The sequence below is a fragment of the Triturus cristatus genome, chromosome 4_1 (genome assembly GCF_964204655.1).
Source record: "Triturus cristatus chromosome 4_1, aTriCri1.1, whole genome shotgun sequence".
Taxonomy (NCBI): domain Eukaryota; kingdom Metazoa; phylum Chordata; class Amphibia; order Caudata; family Salamandridae; genus Triturus; species Triturus cristatus.
Window position 1 is genome coordinate 565,523,633 of NC_140585.1, and position 24,106 is coordinate 565,547,738.

Sequence of the window (24,106 nt, forward strand, 5' to 3'; positions counted from 1 at the left end):
GGGAACAGCAGACACTTGATGTACTGAAAATGATGTTGTGGTGCTTCCTGGGACTGCTGTCTACCTGGAGGTTTTGCTTAGCATAGAGCCTGTGGTTTGTATGGGGGAGACCGTACTCACTCATAGAATGACTTCACTCACCTTTTGGTATTGCAATGTTCTTCGATTACTATATGCTGCTTTTTGAATGCCATAGCGGGTTATGACCTAAATACTGTATTTGAAGGAAAATTTCACTTTATATATTCACGTTTGGGTGTTTGAAATGTTTAGTTTACTGGTATATGGGGCTCTTTGGTGGGAGAGGGGAGCAGCTTCAGAACCTCAGCCTGAGGGGTAATAGAGGGGTGGGAGGAGTGGTGGGGGAGTTTGTCAGGGGCCATCGAAGAAGAGTATGTCTTATCCTATATTATGGTGCTCACCACACTTACTTGGAATGTGCGGGGCCTTAACTCCGCCACTAAAAGGCATACAATGTTGAAGTACATGTGAGACCAAAGACATGATGTGATGGTCCTACAAGAAACTCATCTTAAGTGCTCTGAAGAACACAGATCTAGGCATAGGGTCTACCCTGTGATTTATAAGTCCTCCTTGACCTTAAAGCAGAATGCAGTGGTGTTCTTCTTTCACTCAATGTTGAAATTTCAGCCTGAGGGCTGCAAAACTGACAGAAAGGGGAACATTGCTATAGTGAAGGGCCGCATGTGTACCTACACATCGTTTTATGCCCCCAGCACCGATCAAACCCCATTTGTACATGCTTTTTAACCCTGTTGGGAGGCTTCGCGGAGGGTGAGATCGTTGTTATGGGCGATTAACCTTACATGGGACTCAGGAGTTGACAGCACACATCCCTATAGGTCTACCATGGGGAACTTCCCCAAGGCCGTGAAGTGGTCATTTGGGGAGTTGGGGCTCCTAGACGCATAGCGTACTCTACACCCGAAGGGAAGTGATAAGACTTTTTTCTCACACTCTCACAGAAGCTATTTCCATCTAGATTTGGTGTTTGTGAGTAATGCGTTGGCCCAGGACCTACGCTCAGTCACTCTCCGCCGTATTGCATTGTTAGAACTTGTGGGATGATCTACAGAAACAATTAAGGGATATTTCCATAACAGCCCATATGACACCACCCACCAGGGCAGTGCATTTCTCTGAACTCATCACTAAATAAACAAAGGGCCAAGGAGAGATTAACTCTGGAAACAGAGCATCCAAAAGCAGGAGACCACTGTCAGAGGGAAGCTTAATGCTATTTATACCAATTGGGCAGAACTCACTCTCCTGTGACTCCAACACATGACCTATGAATAGGGTAACAAAGTGGGCCCCATTTAGCACGGCAACTGAGGGTTAAGAGGGAGAAGGAATATATAGGGGATATGAATTGAGAAATAGGAGGCGTTGCAACTTCAGACACTGAGAAGACACAAATTTGTGAGCATTTCTATAAGACCCTATCTATATACAGCAGAGGGGATGGACGAGCAGACACAACTGGACTATTTAGGCAAAGTAGACTTACCTCGGGTGACAGAAGCACAAAACGAATTACTAGGGAGTACAATTAAAGAGCAGGAGGTTTGCAAGGTGACAACAGGCCTGAAATTACATAAATCACCTGGGCCTGATGGGATGACAGCCCAATGTTAAAGGGCATTTAGCTCTGAGCTTATCACTAACCTGGTGGCCCTTTTCAATTACATGGCAAAATCAGTAGCGGTCACTCCATTATGAGCGGGTCAATTATTTCAGTCCTACCAAAACAGGGCAATGATCTCAAAGCTTGTGGCTCTTTTCACCCCATAGCACTTTTAAACCTTGATGCTAAATTATACTTGAAAATATTGGCTGCCAGATTGGATGATTTACTTCCATCTTTGATCCATCCGGACCAATCTGGATTTATCAAGAGTAGACAGACACATGATTATATATGGAGAGTAGTCTACCTCATTAAGAAAGCTTCTAAACAGACGATACCGGCGGTTTTCTTGGCACTGGACTTTGAAAAGGCTTTTGACCGTGTGGACTGGTCCATTTTAATTCCAAACCCTGCTGGAATTCGGCTTTTGAGATCAGTTTATTACCATTATTGCAGCCAATTATGCGATGTCCAGAGCCAGGGTATTGGTGAATGGGGTGACCTCCGAGCCCTTTCAATTACGGAGAGGGAAGAGACAAAGGTGCCCCCTGTCACTCTTGATATTTACTTTAAGCATTGAACCACTGGCAGCCAAGATACACTCGGCTCCTCACTTTCGGTGCATTAATTTTGGTGCTACAGAGCACAAAATCTCATTATTTGCTAATGAGGTACAATTGTCTCTGACCTCTCCTCGAACCTCCCTGGAGGCTCTTCCAGTGGAAGTGAATCGATTTGAACGGGTGGTGGGATTCCATACCAACTTATCTAAATCCTTTGTACTCAACCTAACCTTGCCCACATCGAGACAGCCACACCTTTCCAATGGGCTAGGAAAGATATTACATACTTGGGTATTAGGATAACCCCCAATCTTTCAGATCTCTTTCGTGTCAACTATCCATCCTTATTGCAACAATTGAAAACTGATTTCCAAAGGTGGGCACCATGTATCTCTCTTGGCTCTGGAGAATCCAGACCATTAAAATGATGGTCTTATCCAAGTCGCTATGTCTATTTTAGGAGCTCACTATCGAATTGTATCACGGGTTCCTCCCTGCCTTGCAATCCTTTATGATACGCTTTATTTGGCAAAATCACAGGGCCCATATTCCATACAAATTGTTATGCATACTTAAATCTTCAGGTGGTCTGGCCTGCCAGACTTTAATCTTTATCACAAGGTGGCCCAATTGAGGGTGATCTCTGAATGGTCTGCACGGGAGTCAGAGAAACACTGGCTCCAAATGGCGGTGAGGTATACATGGGACTTGTTGAGGAAGCCTAAAGTGCTCGCCCCCTATTGTCTACCTGAGCACACTCACATGGGTCACTCTTAAAATGTGGGATGAAGTGAATAGGTCAGCTGCATGGACTGCCTTCTCTACACCCTTCACTCCGATTCATTACAATTTGGCATTCACCCCAGTATTACAACCAAGCCCCTTTAAGGCTTGGAGGATGGGAGCCTGTCTAACTATATCCCACTTATTCCATAACTGGGATATTCTGATCTTTGAGCATTGCCAACAGGATTTCCATCTCACACCCACAAAACACTTTCATTATAATCAATTAAATCAATGGGTGCTTTAACCAGAGGTGTAGGAGGTTGCCACTGGAGATCTCACCCCTATTGAGCAATTTGTGCGGACTGGGATGCAGCCCTAAGGGGTGTATCTCCTTTCTCTGTGCACTCCTATTTGGCACTATGCTCACCCCCTGGCCACATCATATGGACATATGAATGGATCCTAGGTAACCCCATCCTAGAGGCAAGCTGATGTAAACTATGAAGGGATACTACCCGGTTCAACCACTCCATGGGTATGAGGGAGGCCCACTACAATCTACTTTTCAATTAGTACCTTTATCCCAACAAAATTCCCTCACACGTCTGCCCTCAAGACACCCTCACTGACTCAATGGCAGGCAGTCACGATGGAGTGCATGGCGGGCATTTTATCCAAAACCTATGAAGATTTAAAAAATGTCTGGAGTCCCTTGGTGAACTGTCTCTCCTAGGTCCTACCACTGTGTGCCTGTCCTACCCAAACAAGTGCGCTGCATCTCTTTCAGTTTTAACCAGGTCATGTCCCTTATCGCCTTTGGAGGGATGAGGTTCCAGGCCTCGCTGTCCTTGTCCTCCTTGTATTTTCCATTTGGGGCAGGCAAAGAGCCTTCCTGTATTATCAAAGATGTCCCCATGTACCGTTAGTTAGTTAATGGGTTATGATTTGGGGGAAGAGGAAGGATATATGGGTTAAATGGGTTGTTAAACCTGTTTGCTTACAGTGCGGGCGATTAGCATGATGCTGGAAACTAATCAATTACACTCAGTGTAAAAGCTGCATACCTAAATGGCCCTCTGGTTCTGTGAAGGAAATGTATTATGGGTATTATTGTACTGTATGACTGCTTGGAAAATAAGAAAGACAGTTTTGACAAAAGCGTTAGACATGTACATTTAAGTTTTACATGTCCGGATAGTGAAAAACTCCTAAAGTCATTTTTCGCTACTGCAAGGTCTACCTCTCTTAAAGGATAACATTGGAGGTAAAGTATTACATTTTTTAAGTGTAATTTCCAAATAGGAGCAGATAATCAGATCATGCTTGGTGTCTTTGGAATTGTAAAGAAAAATTCTAACTTATGTTGAAGTCGAATTTTGAATAACAATTTTGAAGATGCCGCTTTAAGAAAGTTGGTATTTTCCTGCCTTAGCCATTTGGTACCTGCAGTCAGTCTCTGGGTCATATAATTGGTTGTAGTTGACAGTTATGTTTTGTTTATTCGTCCTAGAAAGCCACACACAATGGAAACTTAGGTGCTTAGGTGTGTCTGTAAAGGCTATCACTAGCAAGGTGGGAGGGAGGAGCTAAATCCACCCCCACTCACACTTGAATAGGCTGTCCTGCCTCCACACACTGCAATTAGTCTGGAGCCAGGGCCAGGAAAACAGCACACCTGTGCACCTCAAAGCATGCCTCTAGACGTTCCTACTCATTTCAAAGGCACAACTGGTGTAAATACTCTTCAGTAGCCTTCTGGAACTGTGGAAACTCTGCCAGGATAAGGTACTGCTGTGCTTCTGAAAGGACTGCCACTCTACTGGACTGCTGCTCTAAAGGACTGTTGCCCTGCTGTGCTGACCTGCAGCCCTCTTGCCTAGATAAGATGGACTGTACCTGCATCTCTTGATCCCAGAAACCCCAGATACTCCAAGGGATAGTTGGCTGGACTCTTAATCTGATGATTTAGGGTCACAACAAACTTCCAACAACCGCGCACCTGCACCTTGACACTGCCATCTGTGAGTCTACCCTGCCAAGTGGTGCCACACAAGTCCTGGAACCTGGTAGCACAAATACATTACACGTTGCCTCTAAGGTAAGCCTGACTGCTCTGTGCCAAGTTAACAGAGGGTTGACCACAGGTTAACTTAGGGTTTGTTTGTGCGAGGATTTCAGTTGCTGCTTGTCCAGGTCTCACATCCGACTTAACCAACCACCAATTTCTGACATTGGGTTTTCAACGTTTGTGCTATCAATCAGTATATTATAGGATACTAACCTGGAGCAATACTTAATATCCGCGTCAAAACTAACCTTTGTTATCCTTTTCTTCAGGTTCAGTTTGTCTGGTACACAGTACTCAGTAATTGTGATTTAGGGACAATTCCATTTTTTCTCAAGACACAAATATTCAAAAAAGGTATGGGAAACACAAGACTTGAATAATTCCATTTTTATCTGCACTCTTAATGATCTTCCTGCTGCATGGTGTACTCGGTACTCTGTGTAATAAATAAGCTAATTGTTATGCTTAATTTATGTGAACACCTTTATATGGTACTAATTTCTATAACTTAAAATGTTTTCTGAATACAGTGCATTTTATGGATAAAATAGAAGAGTCAATAAATTAAGAGACCCACCAAAGACCCACAACAAGTCTAGGAGGAGTGTCCATTTCCTTTTTAGGTCTCGCCTACACAGCACACGCGCTGTATTGTTTACAGTAAAGGGCTTGGAGTCCACCTTTGCTTCCCGCTTGTTGGCTCCATTGTTGCTTTTCTTTAGTGCCTCCTGATTGACCAGCCCAATCCATGCGTCACTTACACTTTCAAATCTGGCGCATGGAAGAATTACAGATTGTTCCTGTGGACTAGTGTCCAACCCCTGCTCTCTCTTTCATTGAGGTCCAATTTCTTTTTCTCCCATGCTGCTCCTTCGTGTTGTCTTTTCAGCATTGTTTTTATTTTGTTTACGATCAGCATACGCTTTGCTTACGACAACTTTTTTTGTTTCTGCAACGTTATTTGTCTCGTGTCTGCATTCGCCATTTCTCTCTCCATGTAGTGTTTTTTTTGATCGGCATGTGTATTTGTTTCCGCATTGTTTCATTTTGTTTATGATTGGTATGTGCTGTGCTTATGGGAGCATTTTTATTTTCTCCATCATGTTTCTTTAAGATTTTATTTTGGGTAATTGCCATTTTGTGTTTTGTTTACGATCGGCATGTGTCTGCATTTTACTTTTCTTTTCAATCGGCATGTTTTATAAATCTTGACCCCCTACAGACTTAATGACCCCATCAGTGCCCCTATTTCACTCTCTAGGTTACGGGATTAGTCATGTGCTGTACAAAGGAATCACCTTAGCTGTTTTATCTCATCCCATAAACCCATGACCAAACAGACTAGATGTGTGCCCTTTGTCGTTATGTGCGAACGTTATTTCTCATGTTGTGTTTCAGGGACAGAGACATCGGGCCATATTATCAAGGAACGGCGAAAACATTATGTTTCTGGTGTGAACCTGGGCTTGTATGGGAATTCACAAGGGCATATTATTAAGCCCATTATCGGCGCTTTAGCAGCAGTTTTCTGCCGCTAGAGCGGCGATAATGTTATCGCTGTTTCTTGATAATATGGCCCAAAGTTTGGTCATATAAACGTGCACACATTTTATCACCCAAAGGCTTTCATCATCAAAATATGAACATTTATTTTATACTATCACCCGAATTCTGCTTTTTGTCCACTTTAAAAAGCTGAATTCTGGTGCTTGACCAAAATAAATATATTTGTCAAACAGTTTAAAAGAAAGAGGGGTCATGTTTCTCTACTATGCGTATACTTTTCATGTTTTGTCAAAGAAGAAAGCCTTTGATGGAAAATGCGTGCATGTTTATATGATAGCACTTTGTCTCTGTCTGTGAAACACAACATGAGAAATAACATTCACACATCTTTCCAGAGCGTATGCACGCAATCTGTTTAGTCGCAATTTAAGGCTCGAGCTAGAACAGCTGATTCACTAATCCCATAACCTACTGCGTTTCTAGAAGAAATAATTGTGTAACATGCAGGTCACAATCTTTGTAAAGTGTCTCAGTGGGTTTTGCTCCATCTGCAAACAGCTGCTTCTAACCTAGAAAGCACAAGTGGTGAGAGGATGTGGAGTAACTTCCAGAGCTGCTGAATTTGGAGCTGGGGAACCAGGTTCAAGTCTATGTGTCAGCTCAACATCATGTGATTCTGGGCAAATCACTTGATCTCCCCATGCCTACAAATAAAATATGTGTAATGTAACTGGTGCTCAAGTAAAGCACTCCAAAACCTTTGGGTCGAGGTCGCACTATATAAAACTGCAAAGAAAGTTACAGTCCACACAGGTTTTAATTCAGACTGTCATTATTCTAAGGTTGATGAAAGTAATTCTATTGTGCAGTAATAAACCATTATTATTGAGTGCCAAAAACCAATGCCTTCCATAATTATGTAATACATAAATGCTGAGTGTATATTTGTTTAGTTGCCCCCGTCACTGGTTGTGCCCTGGAGCTGAATGGCAACATTCGGACACATGCAGGGACACCTAACTACATCCAGAAAATGCTTCCTGTGTGGTGCAAGAACTTTGCAGGTGTATGGGATGCTCTCTTGTCCCCCTGGAGCCCCCCAGCTGGAAATTCATAGCATCATGGACAGGGCTTAATGTTTTTTTTGTCCAGGTTGTGTGTGTCTGTGAACAGGTGCTAGGGGCAGAGGGGTTGGAGGACCAGACTCAGCAGCCCACATAATTCTTTCCTGTTTTTTTCTGTTCTCCTATTCCTGGTCTTTTCATGTCTCACCTAGCAGACATCGCAAGTTCCCTGGTTTGCAAAAAAAGTATTGTCTCCTTACAGTGGGCTTAGAACACGTAATACGTTTTTTCTTAAAATGTCCTCTTAAGCCATATTACACAGCACCGGGGGTGCAGTACATCAACTGTAAAAACTACTGACAAAGACAGTAAATCCCAAAGCCGAGACCTATTGGCTTTTCCAATGCTTGTTTTACATCTGGGATGGTACAAAACAATTGAAATCTGTGAATTTGTATACGATTTATTTTAATGTACAACATTCAAATTGGGAAAAACGTGTGAAATGATTGCTCAATTAGTCTATGTCAACTGTGTTTGTCAGCAGTACCTCTGTTAGTCTAACCTCAACAAGTTTTTATCACTGTTATATGCTTCCCTAGGATGAGCCCCTCAACATCATACACAAAGGCTAGCCTTTCTTTACCTTCTTTAGGCCGTATGATTTTCTTGTGTCATGAATTCAAAGTCTATATTTAAATGTGTTAATCAAGTGGAAATAAACATGGTACCGAACTCCAGTGAGGTGCATGCTGCAGAACGATGCGCGCCAGGAGGAGGCCAAGCGACGCTCTGATTGAAGTGCTTTACTGCTAAAGAAAGAACTGAAACAACACAATTTACAACATTTCAAAATGCCATGTTCTGGAAAACAGATGCTCAGTCTGACGACAGTGACCTTATGATTCCATCCCACGCTAATGAACCACGAATGTTCGGCTGCAGGATTCTCTCCAGCATCTACTGAAGTCTTGCCCAAGCCTCGGGTGATGATGTCATCACCTTCTCAGTGGTAAAGGAAGGAAATCATGCGCAGCTTCTCTATGTATTAAATGAACTTTACTAATGTGGCATTTGCCTCCGGCGAAAAGCAATAGTTACACGAACAGAACCAGCTTTCTGCCCCTTAGAAAGGTGAAAGTCTCAATAATTAGCATGATGTGCAAGTTTCTCTTAGCACGTCACATTATAAATGTCATGGCAGAAATTAACTCGGTTCATTGGGTTTAAATTATAATTTGGTGTTATAGCTCAGATTCAATACATACATGTTTTAAGCACATTGCTGTGAATTTCGCAGACATTTCAAAAAGATGTTCTTCTTACATGTAATGTAAAAGTAAGTAAAATTCATTTATGTGACGTTATATCAAAGTGTTCTTTATGAACAATAGGTCTGATGCAAAAATAAATCCTTTGAATATCATAGATTTACATTTTTAAAGTTAGTCGGATATTCTATCTATGACAGAGTAATTAACAGCTGAGGTTGGTTCCTCGGGAGGGAAGGAGGGGCACGAGGGAGGGAAAATAGAGGATCAGGTATGGGGTAGTGGGAATCTGAAAACCAGGAGCCATCAAGGATTGTTTGTTCATCCAGTATCTCATAATTTGATACATTTCGTCACCTAGAGGCTGTAGTGCAGATAATTGAATTAAGAAAATAAAGCTCATATAGTTTGCATGGGGGAGGCACACTTGTCATCTGAAGATGGAGGGTTTATCTCCAAAATATGGATGAACACATCAATTGTCCTGAGTTATTAGCTGCTGCCCATGCAACAGATATCGATTTTGACACTCTCCTCTGTCCCGGAGTGTAATATAATTTGCCCTACTTTGTTTAGGGAATTTTCAAATTAGATGGATTGCTTGGCTTTTATTAGTTCTTGATGTTCTCTTCTCTAGAACTCAAGCATTAGCACTAAATAAGCATCGACAGATGGCCCAATTACATCATCATAAATCATTATTAATCAATTACTTATCTTCCTGGTCAGTGTCACTGCTCTCCCCTTCGCAGTTAAAACCAGTAAGGGTGTTCTCTTGAGCCCGAGCTCCTTACCAGGTAGGTGTTCGAGGCCCTCGTCCACCCGCAGGCTCCTGTCTGCGCCTCATCCCTGGTGGTCTAGTGGAAGAGCACCCTGCTCTTCTGCTCTATTCTGTGTCCTCTGTCTTCTCTTTTGCCTTTTTGCTCTTTTGCCTCTTTTGTCACTTTGCCACTGTCTCTGGTTTTCTCTTTCACCTCTTTGCCACTCTTTCTCTCGTTCTCTTTTGCCTCTTTTGCCACTTTCTCTCTTTTACCTCTTTGCCACTCTTTCTCTCGTTCTATTTTGCCTCTTTTGCCACTTTGCCACTTACTCTCTTTTGTCATTTTGCCACTTTTTTCTCTTTTCTCTCTTGCCTCTTTTCCCTTGTTTCACTCCCTCTTCCCATGCTCATGCCACTGCCGCACCTGCAGCCGCACCCGCAGCCCCAGCCTTCCAGCTAATCGCCCTCCACCCGACCCCAACTTAATGGCGGCCGATGCGTGGCAAGAAGAGCAAAACCTCTGACATTTCTGGTCAGTGTCACTACTCTCCCCTTGCGCAGCTCCTCCGGTAAGGGTCTGCCTTTGAGCCCGAGCTCCTTGCCAGGTAGATGTTCGAGGCACTCCTCAACCCACAGGCTCCTGCCTGCGCCTCATCCCTGGTGGTCTAAAGGAAGAGCACCCTTCTCTTCTGCTATTCCGCTCTGTTCTGTGTCCTCTGTCTTCTCTTTTGCCTTTTTTCTCTTCTGCCTCTCATTCTCTTTTGCCTTTTTTGCCACTTGCCACATTCTCTCTTTTTACCTGTCACCTCTTTGCCACTCTTTCTCTCGTTCTCCTTTGTCTCTTTTGCCACTTTCTCTCTTTATCTCTTTTACCTCTTTGCCAGTCTTTCTCTTGTTCTCCTTTGCCTCTTTTGCCACTTTGTTACTTTCTCTCTTTTTCTCTTTCACCTGTTTGCCACTCTTTCTCTTATTTTCTTTTGCCTCTTACTCTCTTTTGCCAGTTTGCCACTTTTTTCTCTTTATCTCTTTTGCCTCTTTGCCATTGTTTCGCTTCCTCTTCCCATGCTCCCTGCTGCCCCCATGGCTCCTCCCCCACAGCGTGTCGCTTTCACCTCCTAGCTGATCACCCTCCCCAACCCCTAGTTAATGGCGGTCACTTCGCGGCAAGAAGAGCAAGGCCTCTGACCTTCCTGGTCAGAGTCAGTGCTCTTCCCGTGCAGCTCCACCTGTAAGGGTCTGCCCTAGAACCCAAGCTCCTCACTAGGAAGGTGTTTGAGGCCCTCCTCCACCTGCAGGCTCGTGCCTGTGCCTCATCCCTGATGGTCTAGTGGAAGAGCACCCTGCTCTTTGGCTATTCCGCTCTGTTATGTGCCCTTAGTCTTCTCTTTTGCCTCTTTGTTCTTCTGACTCTCTTTATCTTTTGCCTCATTTGCCCCATTGCCGCTTTCTCTCTGTTTCTCTTTCACCTCTTTGCCACTCTTTCTCTTGTTCTCCTTTGTCTCTTTTGCCACTTTGCCACTTACTCTCTTTTGCCTCTTTTGACACTTCTGCCACTTTGCCACTTTTTTCTCTTTTTCTCTCTCGCCTCTTTTCCCTCATTTCGCTCCCTCTGTCTGCACTACCTGCCACTGCTGCCCTTGTGGCCCCTCCCTCAGCTTGTCATTCCCTCCGCCTCCCAGCTGATTGCCCTCCCCCGACCCCTACTTAATGGTGACTTCTGCGCGGCAAGAAGAGCAAGACCTCTGACCTTCCTGGTCAGTGTCACTCCTCTCCCCATGCAGCTCCACCAGTAAGGGTCTGCCCTTGAGCCCAGGATCCTGAGCTCCTCGGCAGGTAGGTGTTCGAGGCACTCCTCAACCCGCAGGCTCCAGCCTGCAACTCATCCCTGGTGGTCTAGTGGAAGAGCACCTTCTCTTCTGCTATACTGCTCTGTTCTGTACCCTCTGTCTTCTATTTTGCCTTTTTGCTCTTCTGCCTCTCTTCCTCTTTTGACTTTTTCCACTTTGCCACTTTCACTCTTTTTCTCTTTCACCTCTGCCACTCTTTCCCACGTTCTCCATTGCCTCTTTTGCCACTTTGCCACTTTCTCTCTAACCTTTTTTCCCACTCTTTCTCTCATTCTCGTTTGCCTCTTTTGCCACTTTGTCACTTACTCTTTTGCCACTTTTTTCTTTTCTCTCGTGACTTTTCCCTCGTTTTGCTCCCTCTTCACATGCTCCCCGCCGCTGCTGCCCTCTGGGTCCTGCTCCCCCAAGCTTTTCATTCCAGATCCCGCCTTCCAGCTGATCGCCCTCCCCCCGACTCCTACTTAATGGCGGTGCTTAAAGGCAAGCCCATGTGCACCTGTCCACAACCTGACCGCGTCCAGTGCCAGGGACCCTAGTCCTCCGACCCCAGCACCCTCCATGTTCTCAACTCCGGATGCAACAACAACTGCTAGCTCTCTACGCCAAGCAACACCCAAGGCCCAATCTCCTGCTGACACTGCTGCCGCACCTTCAACCCACCTCCAGACCCCTGCAGCAACCCCTAGCCCACTGGACACCAGCACACACAAACCACTGAACTGCATCCACCTCACCATATGCTCCCTGCACAGACACACCATAGAAATCTGGGACCTCCTCAACACTCACATGCCCGGTGTCGCTTTCCTCACAGAGACCTGGACCAATGCCAGCACTGCACCCAACAACCACCATCCTGACGGATATAAGATCCGGAGGAAAGACCGCCCCACTCACCCAGGAGGGGCCTCGCCATCATCCACAAAAGCTCCCTTCACATGACAACCACCAACTTGGACAACAGGTCATCCCCCGTGGGACACATCTACTTCCAGATCCAGACCAACCCCAGAACGATGCTCTGTGGAACCCTCGTCTACCGACCGCCTGGCCCCCATGCTCTGTTCATCAACATCATCACCAACCTCATCGCACCCCACGCCCGCGTCTCCGCAGACTACATACTACTCAGAGATCTATACTTCCTCCTGGACAACCATGACGACCCCAACACCACCACCCTCCTTGAAAACCTCAACAACATAGGACATAAGAAACCTGTATCCACCCCCACTCACACGCAGGACACACACGCGACCCTGTCCTTGATGGAGGAAACAGCATCTTTTTCAGCCACACCACAGAACTCCTCTGCACTGACCATCAGTGCATCCACATCTTCTTCAGAAAACCCACCGCACACAAGCACACACACCACTTCCATGCAGAAACTTGAACAAAGTCTTTGAAGAACACCTCATCCCTGCCCTCACCTGCACTCCCCCCCAGCTATGACAGACGCCAACACTGCGACAAGCAACCCTCACCAAAGGATCGCTAACTGTGCCAACACACTCAACCCCCTCCAGAAAACTACAGGACAACACAATAAGAAAGAATATTGGTTCACCACAGCACTCGTGGAATCCAAGCACTCCTGCCGATGACTGGAAAAGATGTGGTGAAACAGCAAAACTCTGCAAACACGCACCACCTCCAAAACAGCCACCACGGCTCTCCACCGACTCATCAAATCCACAAAGAAGAATTTCCTCCACGACTGAATCCTCTCCAATGCCCACAACTCCAAGAAGCTCTTCTCCATCATACATGAATTTGCCAAACCCAACAGCAAGACAACAGACGCCCCACCTCCCAAGACCTCTGCGACAGACTCAGCTCCTTCTTCCACCTCAAGATCATGACACTCTACGATAACTTCGACGACCATGACCTCTGCACCGCCTCAACCCCAACTCCAGCGACACCACCCAATAGACCCTACTCACTTGGACCCCACTCATGACAGAAGACACCCTAAAGACCACGAAGAGCATTCACTCCACAGCAACTTCAGATCCCTGCCTGCCACACATCTTCCACAGGGCATGCCACAGCCATCAAACCATCAACTGCTCCCTTGAGACCGCCGCATTCCCTGATGACTGGAAGCACGCCAAAGTCACCCCCCCCCTGAAGAAACCCTCCTCAGATCCGATATACCTTAAGAACTTCAGGCCCATCTCGCTGCTTCCTTTCACAGCTAAGGTCATCGAAAAGGCCTTCAACATCTAGCTAGCATACTTCATCAATGCCAACAACACACTAGACAACTCCCAAGCTGGATTCTACAGCAACCACAGCGCCCAGACTGCCCTCCTCTCCAGCACAGATGACATCCGCGCCCTCCTCGATCAAGGCCAAAGAGCAGCCCTCTCCTCCTGGACCTATCAGCAGCCTTTGACACTGTCTCCCACTGCACACTAGCCACCAGACTCCACGATGCCGGCATCCAAGAAAAAGCCCTAGACTGGATACGCTCATTCCTCATGGGCAGAGCACAGAGAATAAGACTCCTGCCATTCATCTCAGAACCGACAGAGACCAGATGCTGAGTTCCCAAGGACCATCCATCAGCCCCACCCTCTTCAATGTCTACATGGCTCCCATAACAGCCATCATCAGATACCACAGGCTCAACATCGTCTCCTAAGCCGATGACATCCAACTCATCCTCTCCCTCAACAAGGAACCCGACATCCCCAGGCACAACTTCAAAGAAGGGATGACAGCCGTCACAACCTGGATAAAGAACAGCTGCCTGAAACTCAACTCAGAGAAAACAGAGGTCCTCAACCTTGGCTCCACCCCTCAGCATGGGAAAACTGGTGGCCCCCACCCTCAGAAACCCACCCACCCCAACAGACCATGCATGTAACCTCTGTATCATACTGGACTCATTGCTCACTATGAATCGCCAGATCAACTCTGTCTCCTCTGCATGCTTCAACACCCTCAGCATACTACGCAAAACATTCAAATGGATACCCCCCTGACTCCAGGAAAATGGTCACTCATGCCCTCATTACTAGCTCACTCGACTATGGCAACACCCTCTATGGAGGAATCGACAAAAAACTCCTCTGCAAACTCCAGACAGTCCAGAATATTGTGGCCAGACTAATCCTCGATATCCCACAATGCAACCATATCACCCAATGCCTCCGTGAACTCCACTGGCTCCCCGTTGAAAGAAGAATAACTTTCAAGCTACTCACACACGCCTTCAAGGCCCTCCACAAAATCAGACCACAATACCTCAACAACTGCCTTTCCTTCCATACCCCCAAGAGGAACCTCCGCTCAGCCGTAGTCACTGTCCCATGCTTCTACAGGAACAGGGCAGGTGGAAGGTCCTTCTCCTACCTCTTAGCTAAGACCTGGAAGAACCTCCCCCACACTTTACCTCCTGCGAAGCCCAACACTGCACCGATTCAGGAAAGATCTCAGGACCTGGCTCTTCAAATGACCCTAATGGAGCTGCATACACCCCCCGACCCCCAGCGCCTTGAGACCCTAACAGGTGAGTAGTGTACTTTACAAACCCTGATTGATTGATTGATTGATTGATTGATTGATTGATTGATTGATTCAGAACTTATAAAGCATGTCTAATCAGCCGTGAGGGTTCTATTATGGACATATAGTAATTCGTTGCTTAGAGGAGGTTTTTGTGTGGGAAGGCACTGGGTTGTCATACTACTCTTCACCATTGTAAATCCTCCAAGTGTTGGTTAGTGCTACATTTGTTCGTAATTTTAAATTAACGATCTACCCTTTGCTGGTTTCTAAATACACACTGCTTTAGCTGGAAGTATGAACAAGCATTAAACATCTTAAATTGAAGCGTGGGTGCTGTGATTGCTTAAAAAGTAAAGCAATAGAAAAAAAGGCATGGGGATGTTTTTTTTATATTTCTTCACTTTTGAAGCAATCACAGCATCTGTGCTTTAGCTTAAAAGGTTTAAAGCTAAAGCATGGGTGCCTCAATTGTAGCCAAAGTAAAAAATAGAAAAAAAGGCAAGCAAATAACAAAAGAAAGTTGCAGCCGTGGTTATTGCAACTGAGGCGTGGCGCGCTGGTTGAAAAAAAAGCATTGGGGAGAGTGTGTCCTGACTGCAACAGCAGACAGGAGAAAATGATTTGATAAATAGTGCTCCGGGCTGTAATTAAAACATCCAGAGTAACAATACATGTAACATGGGTAGTGCTCATGGGATGTTACAACAAGAGAAATGGCGGTTCTAAGGAGGGACTACTAAGCCTATTGACCAATGAAAAGCTACCATTTACAAAGGACAGTAGCAGGGCCCAATTAAAAAGATGGCTGGAAAGTGGGTGCAGGTTAATGCCCCTATCCTGAATACAGCATTTCTCAAAGAGACAGCACAAGCGACGCCTAGGCGAGACCTAAAAATGAGCTCTGGCCAATGGGTCAAGACATCGCCATTCGAGATGAAGCCCTATGGTTGAATATGGAATACTTTTTTGCTTTATGCTTAAGGGGATAAACATCTTGCACAAAATCTGGAAACTACAGACATCCATTGTGTTCAACTCAGTAAAAGGTGTTAACTATGACAATCAATGGAATAATAGACAAATGTAGCAGGATCCAAGGTAAGTAGTGCCTTTAAGAGATCTGGAAATGAATCACATGAGCTACATGAGGAAGATGACCAACCCACACCGAATGCATTTGGCCTTTGGAGATCAAACCACCAGTTTCAAGAACTGTCATGTGCAGAATAAGCAATCACAGTTTTCTTGAAATGTACCAGCCTATCCAAGGCTAATAATCTTTTAGGAGCAGCTATGTTGATATTAAAATTGAAAACGAATGTCCAAAATATGGTCAGTTACATTTGATAATGATAAGGGTGCCTTATTCAAAATATCTGTGAAGATACTTCAGGTATTTAGTGCATTCTATTGAAATCTAGTTACTTTAGATATCAATGCATTGCATAGAATTACAAACCTATATCTTGATTATGGCAGGTTGAGCCAGATTTCCGATGCACACACAAGAATACTTGTGGGCCTTTTGATGCTGAAAGGGGTACTCACAACTATACAAGTATTACTTAATTACAATGCTGCTGGTGGTGATATTGCTGGAAACTATTTTTACGGTTTTTTCTAATAGTTACTTTGGCTAATATAATTGAAATTGTTTAGTAAAATTAATATAGACACCCCTTCAATGTCTTGGCAAGATGCCAATATTTTGATTTAACCAAGAAGAATATCAATGACTGGTTTTTACCTCCCGTTTTCACCTCTTTCTCATGACATAGTAATCTTTTTAAACCTATCTGTCAACTGCCTCTAAAAATAGTTCTCCTTTATTTGTTCCACCTGAAAACTTTCCTATATATAGGGATAGACAATAACTCTCATGCCAATAGTGACTGATGGGGTAGAAGTTACTTTAGCTACGATCCTTCTCAATAATAACAACACATTTTATTGGGTAGTTTAACCATAATTATGGGACACACTCTGCAGGGTGGATAATCCATCTTGCTTTATAGTGTATTAAGTGTATCTATGAATTCTATAATTCTCCTGCAAATATCTCCTTTAATGATACTGAGTCCAAACAAGGGAGCCTGCTCTTTTCCTCAACTGTTGCAGTGTACATTTAGCCACATCTGGTCAAGGTTGTAAAAATATAAGCACTATTAGGTGCTTTTTTGGTATTTCACCACTAATACTGCCATATTAGCAAACATTTGAATATGACACTTTCGGCAAATGATATTGATATTGCTATGTTTTAGGTAAACACAGAGTACATCCTGATATTACTTGTTAGAGATCTGGACTAGGAAGGTATTAGTTTATTTTAAAAAAAGAACGGGTTTTATAGTTTTCTATTTCCTATGAGGACTAATATAATTCATTGGACCTTCTAAGTATGAAGTATTCATAAACTTTGTATTTAGCTCAGGGTGGTCTGGGATAGTCTCACATTTTCGTTGATTGACATATGACATCTAGTTAGAGTTACTACCTATTCCATTCCTGCTCATCTGTTTCTACCCACAGCTAGTTAGGCCTCTCTTTTCATGGACCCTTATAGATATTGTGGCTTTTTTACATTAGTATTAATCTCTGGAAGATGGGATGATCTACAACTGACATTATTTTACTGGGCAGCGTCAGATAGTCAGCTTCTGAGTGGCAGCCTGTTCACATTCTGTCTTTTAAATCTTTTAAGCCACAAGTCTGGAATAAATATCTGATTATGTTTGGGACCATCAGATAATTTTAATGTAGCAACTTTAATGTTATGAAGGAATTTTGTCATTTATAGTGGGATACGTTGATCAGATTCTTAAATATCATGATGAAAGTTTTTAGGTAATTGTAATAGGTAAAATCAACCATATATTTTATAAGATATTTGAATTCTGTCCAAATTGCAAAAAAATGATGTCCATTAACTGGGACCCTATTTTGCGAATGAGGGTACATGGTATTTTTGGGAAAAGGCAGAACATTTTAAATTTTGCAGCACATTACAGTTGTTGAGTGAACAGAAAATCTGTATCCGTGCCATATTTGAAATATGTGTAGTATTTAGCAGACAATGAAGATACAACAGCTGTTCGTCTGCAAAAAGAGTTTGATGTAGGTTTCTCACCTGATGATTTAAATCGTTCATTGATGTGGATGAAGGGTAGGCTAACACCAATATTACAAAACTTTTCTCAATCTATTGTGTGCCTTGAGAAAAAATAACTCTCTACATATATGTTTGCATAGATGCATGGATTTTGTCCTAAAATGCAATATCATCTTTGGATATATACAGAATTATGATTCACCACAATATAATAAGTTGATATTGCACCCAATGAAAATAACTCTATATTGGTGGTATTGACCATCAAGAGATGATTTGTTTTACTTTAGTACAGATTGTATAGTTTTAGCTCAGAATAGGGTTGACAATGATGCCCTCTCTGTTACAGAATGGAAAATCTAAATTCTTGCTCTGCTTTTATCCGGTTTTCCTACATATATTGGCCTGCTTCTGCTAAATAATTTGACCCAGTGGCAATAGATTTTGTCCTAGAGATTAATTAAATACATCCACTGAGCAGACCTCATCAGAAAGGAGAGAATGTTACTCCTATTTATGAACAAATTGTAAGTTCAGAATTTTAGAAATTCTTTTATTGACTGGTATTACATTTCTATCAGCAACATTCTTATTGTATTGGTTTTCTGAAGGCAAAATGCTTTACATTTTCAAGCCCATCATTTACGCAACTGTTAGTCAACCAGCCATGTAACTCCTCACCTGCAACTATTTCTGCATTTAACTGTCTCTTGTAACTTTTTAGATATTACCTACTTTATGCTAATGAGTGATCTTAACCTCTCATTTGAATATTTTAAATTAACCCTTGTCACCTCAAACTTCTGAAGTTTTATCAGCACTACACCAGCTTCTATTGTCTTCAAACTGCTGGTTTCAGTTAAACTATTAAGGCAGAGGTCAGCACTATTGAAGTTCAAACTGGAGTTAATTCATGCCTGAATTCCTTACTCTAGTATTACCATCTCTCATACTAACAATGACATGGATATTGGATGATATTGGATGATTTGCATGCTCATTAAACGAAGGTCCACCAGCAAAATATGACAATTCCAACAAAAAAAGTTCAATACATGGTGTGCATTAGAAAAAACAATAAACCATAATTTGCCTTGAGATATAAGGTGCACTGTCAAAAGATCAATGACCTTTAGCTTAACATAGTTGAAAAATGAAGGTCCATAATGAATAAAAACAAAATAATTCTAAATACAGCTATGATCATGATCTTGGCCAATAGTGTAAAGAAGGAAGTATTTTAAATTATAACTTTTTTCAAGCTAAAATAGATGCCCGCCGAGTACATGTTTAATTGCCATGCTGCACTAAACAAGCTAAAACCAAGTGTCGCCTTTATTACACTCCATTTTTCATTCTAACTCTGTGTTCCTCACCTAATCTCCATACCGCTACAGAGGACATTATAAGCTAATATCCATCTGATACTACTCTTAGCATGTGTACTGTGAAAGTGAATTAATCATTCCATTAGTTGTCTCAGATCAATCACACTTCACAATTACACATATGTCTGCTGAGCATAGGAAAAAAAGCTCTTGTTATTGCTTTTAATATAAACTTTCTTTGGAAATTAAACACCAAATAGCTATTTCTGATATTTGAATTTTCTCTGTCCACAATCTTGAACATTTATAACTGTTTGCCTCCAAGAAATTAGGAAAAATGTTACTGTTTACTTTACTTACATGCAGTCTCCAAGGATATGAAGTAAATCTGAAGTAAATGGCAGCCCTTAAGACTTTTCTCTAATTGCTGTCAGTGTATAAGTCTATTTGGACTTATCCATGGCTTTACACCATTAACTAGCAAATGTTGTATAGACAGCTATATCAGGTGGGTTTCAGGGACTCTGCATTAAATTGGATCCATCATTTCATATTTCAGGGAACAGAAGAAGTAGCAATGCCCACATCTTCATCACTAAAGAAATGTAAGGACTGCCACAGGATCCCACCCTTTTTAAATTTATTTTACAACCTCCCACTCTTGCATACTAGGTTCAAGCCTCTATGTATGATAGTGACACCAACACCCTCCACTAACGTATCAAATGATCTTGTTGTTAGCATTCATTCATTTCTGTAGAGCCTCTTGGCCATTGGCCCGTAGTTGGCTGAAGTAGCTGCAATTGAATAGGAACAAAACAGAGTAATGTCTTTCTTATAATTACTCTCTATGTTAGCTTCACAGTGTAATTAGCTGCAACAAAGACCATAAAGATTATGATTGCTTCAAAATAAGTGCTTCCTCAAATCCAAACAGTAGTAAAACTGTTTTTTTCATATGAGATCACTGAAACTTCACTTAACCCCATTGATTTTCAGTCGTATCACTTGTGTTTCCTTGTTTGTAAGGATTGATGGGTCTAACCATCTTAGTATTAAGTTAATAAAAATAGGGACAAACTTCAGCAATTGAATGAAGAATTTGACATGTGAGTTGTTACACATACATAATCTAACTTTATACGAGGCATCCCAAACACTCCAAACCAAGAGAGCGCACTTCCTTTTAGAACAACAAACGCACAAGATTTTTTTATGGCTGCTTCAAAAATATGTGAACAATCACGTCCCTTTTGTTTTATGCTTACCTATGTTCATGTGGAATCATGGAATTCCATGACTGACATGGAAGTCCGGTCTTTGTAACATTTTTAGTTCCCTTATAACTTGTTCCTTTATTGTGAATGCAGTTTCGGATGTAGTCTGTTGGTCGAAATAAAAGAAAAAAACTATTTTAGTACCATGAAAAATCTGAAACAATATCACAAAAGATAGAGAACAAGTGTGGAGGATTAGCCCATTTTATCACAGTGTGTGAATTCAGCACAATCTCCACCATGATAAATGTGTCCTAACTGAGACCTCTTGCCCACCTACAGCTTGATTTGTTGAATTCGTTTACTATATATTTCTCTGCAAGTATCGGTTCCAAATGTGATCATCACGGGGAGCAAAGTGGGTTCATTTAAATAAGGAAGTACATTAAACTAAGCAGTTTTTGTTTTGTAAATGTATAACAGAAAGTTGTGTATCCTCAGAATAATTCACAAGTGTGGTGTAGTCATGCACTGTTTTTAGCTGTCAGCTAAAGCAGCAGTGGCCCATGCAGGCAAGAGCGTGGGGTGGTGGGAAGGGTGTGGGGGTTGGATTTCGGAAGACTACGACAAGGGAACAATAGTTATTTATTTAGTTTTCCCTTGTGGTCATCTATCGAATCCCCCCCCCCCCACACAGCCCACCACTCTTAACTGCACGGGCCACTCCCGAGCTACAGACAAGTTTAGCTCTCTGTTGGCCAGATGTATTGTTTCAAGTACATACAGAGAGTAGCCTTGGCTCATGATTGGAGAACTTTATTGTCTATCTGTTTGGCTTGCCTCCTATCAATGTGTATGTCTGCCGAGGAGGATTTCTGTCTCACAATGTACTGATTGGTTAACTTACATCTTTTCACTGCTGACCTTGCATCCATTCAGTGAACCACTTTTATCTTGCTCTGTAAACACTCCTTGGGAGTGAATCTATTCTCTTGCTCTATCTCCCTTTCCACTTTTCACCATCTCCCTCGATCTCCATGTTGCTATCCTCACCCCTCCTCAACAGCTCATTTTTGTTATTACAATGCACTCATTTCCATTTATGCTTGCGTTCAATCCCCCTCCCATGATATTGTTTGCGCTGTTACATCTTTTTTTGAAACATTTTAATTTACTGATGTAACATAAGGGTCCAACATGTTATATTGGTAATTAAAAATGTCTGCAAGAGTCATGAATCACATGTTGTGATACCGGTGGTAATCTTGGACTGGGCTTTCTTTATGAGAATACCCATTCTAAAAATGCCATTGCATGTGTGCATCTTCACACGTGTGCATGCATACAATTGCAAAAAAGAATTGTTAAAGCCAATAGCTTGGCATTTAAACGCTGAAACCTAATGGCTTTGACAGTGCTTGTTAAAACATCTGTCTGTGCAGCGATCTGTGTAGCTGAATAAGTGGGCATGTGCAGTGAATGGAAGCCACATACTGCACAGCCTCTTCAGCCTTTTTCAGATGATGATTTGATTCAGTCAATGTTGTCTTGTATTTCAAGCTATTTACACTGAAAAAGGAACTGATTGATATACTGATGATTGATATGTCTATGACATGTTCATGTTTATGGAGGAGAAAATCCTGGACAAAAAACTCTATGCACTAAATTTGGCGATTATCCTATGATTCTGACATTCGTTTTGAGTTTGCATTTAAACCTTCACGTTGCATAGTTAAGCCAAGAGAAATGCTGAATTTACTACTTTTTTGTGAAGTAATATCAGGCAATATGCCGTACATGAGATACCCTTAAAGAGTTAACCAAGAATGTTCAAACCCGATGTATTTTGTAAACACAGTAGATACAATTACTTGAATGGGAAATGCACCTGTGCCATTGACGTGCCCTTTTAGGACACTCACTGCAATCAGCATGTGTTTGCTAACTATAATGGCCATTCTTTCTGCTTACCCTCTCTGTAACTGAAATATGTGTTTACCTTTCTTTTCGTAGAGATCAAAGGCATAGTCATGTTTGATTCTTACTCCAGGAGACATGCTGTTAAAGGAAAGCCAGTGGCACCGGTTTGTGCTTTTATCAAAAGCAAAAGCTCTGTAAAAGAGAAACACATCTTTCAACAAGTCATACATCTGGGAATTATACAGAGAAGCAGGTCATGAGGCGATGAGGAATGATACCATTTGTAGGCAGAATATAACTACAAATGAATTACAGAACTAGGATAGGTTCATCATTTATTGAATCAAGTTCCAAGGGGGAGAAGAAATTAGCACCCTTTTGTTGTAATACTTAGCTGCTACTTAACTTAATCTGTGACACCATCGGAGGTTTCATAAATGCCCACAACAAACATAACTTAACATAACATCCAAATGAACAAAAATGCCTAAACGTTTCTGAAATGCATATATATTTTATCTACAATTTCACAGAAGTTTAACAGTGACTCCTAAGTACCTTTCTCCCCTGAATCAACGTCACTACTGCAAGCAACAGCTGATTTCCCATGGTGTTTGAAGTGTAAAAATACACCTTCGCTCTGATACCACTGGCTTTTTACCCAACCAAAGCCCATGTATAATACAGAAGAATAAACAGTTTATCAGATTAATGAAACTATGAGACTGAAAAATAAAAGATTATTCAAACTCATAATCTGTGTAATAGGAAGACACAGTTTTCTCTGGAGTGAATAAGACTACTTGCAGAATGTTGAGTCATGCAAACTTCCCCTTCACCCCTGCTCTATGTGACATTGAATGAAAAGAGTAGAGGTGATTGATTCTGAGTAGGATAATTTGAGATTTGTTTTAATTCTTTACATTGAAATTTTAAACACCCACATAGTGAAGCACAATATTTTGTGAGCAAGGCTTTATCATAGGAAATAATAATCTCTTTCTACCGCAACAGCAGGCAGATGGAAACCCAACATCCACAATGCCTATCCAACCAACAAAGCAACCCCACAGTAGACCCCAACAAACAAACATTTGAGATTAAAAGACATTCATGCGAACTAAAAATAGAATTATTAAGATAAATGTGAACATTGTGATTATATTGACTCTGGGTACAAATGTGAGTTTTGCACAAGCCATTCGTGTACGGGACAGGTTCACGTTCCACATCTTTGTCCTACTGACACAGTGGCTCCAGCAGGGCTCCGTTGTCTACTGTCTAAAGCTCCACGCTACCCCGCCTGGCAGGGTCAGCTCCAGGGTTTTCAAGAGGGAGATCACTGTCAGAATAGACTACTCCCCACAGTGATCATTACTAAGAGACTGGGAGGAACATGGCCCTCTCACACGTTCCCAGTGCTGTGTTCACCCCCAATACTTCCTTTTCTGTGGGAAAAAGCCTTGCACCCGGACTCCGAATATGGAGGGGTTTCAAACTGTCTCCCCACAGTCACGACTACATGCATATTTACAAGTACAGAAT

At 42.5% G+C, this 24,106-nt stretch overlaps 1 protein-coding gene across 4 annotated transcripts in view; it reads right to left on the bottom strand.

The window, feature by feature from the left end:
* The window catches only part of HGF (hepatocyte growth factor), a 475,310-nt gene that overhangs the window by 262,768 nt on the left and 188,436 nt on the right, over nt 1-24,106 (bottom strand). For all 4 annotated transcript variants that reach the window (XM_085652885.1, XM_085652884.1, XM_085652887.1 and 1 more), the window contains 2 exons: nt 22,641-22,753; nt 20,690-20,804 (listed from right to left, as the gene is read on the bottom strand). In XM_085652885.1, coding sequence (XP_085509011.1) covers nt 20,690-20,804; nt 22,641-22,753 — 228 coding nt within the window. The remainder of the gene's footprint in view (nt 1-20,689; nt 20,805-22,640; nt 22,754-24,106) is intronic.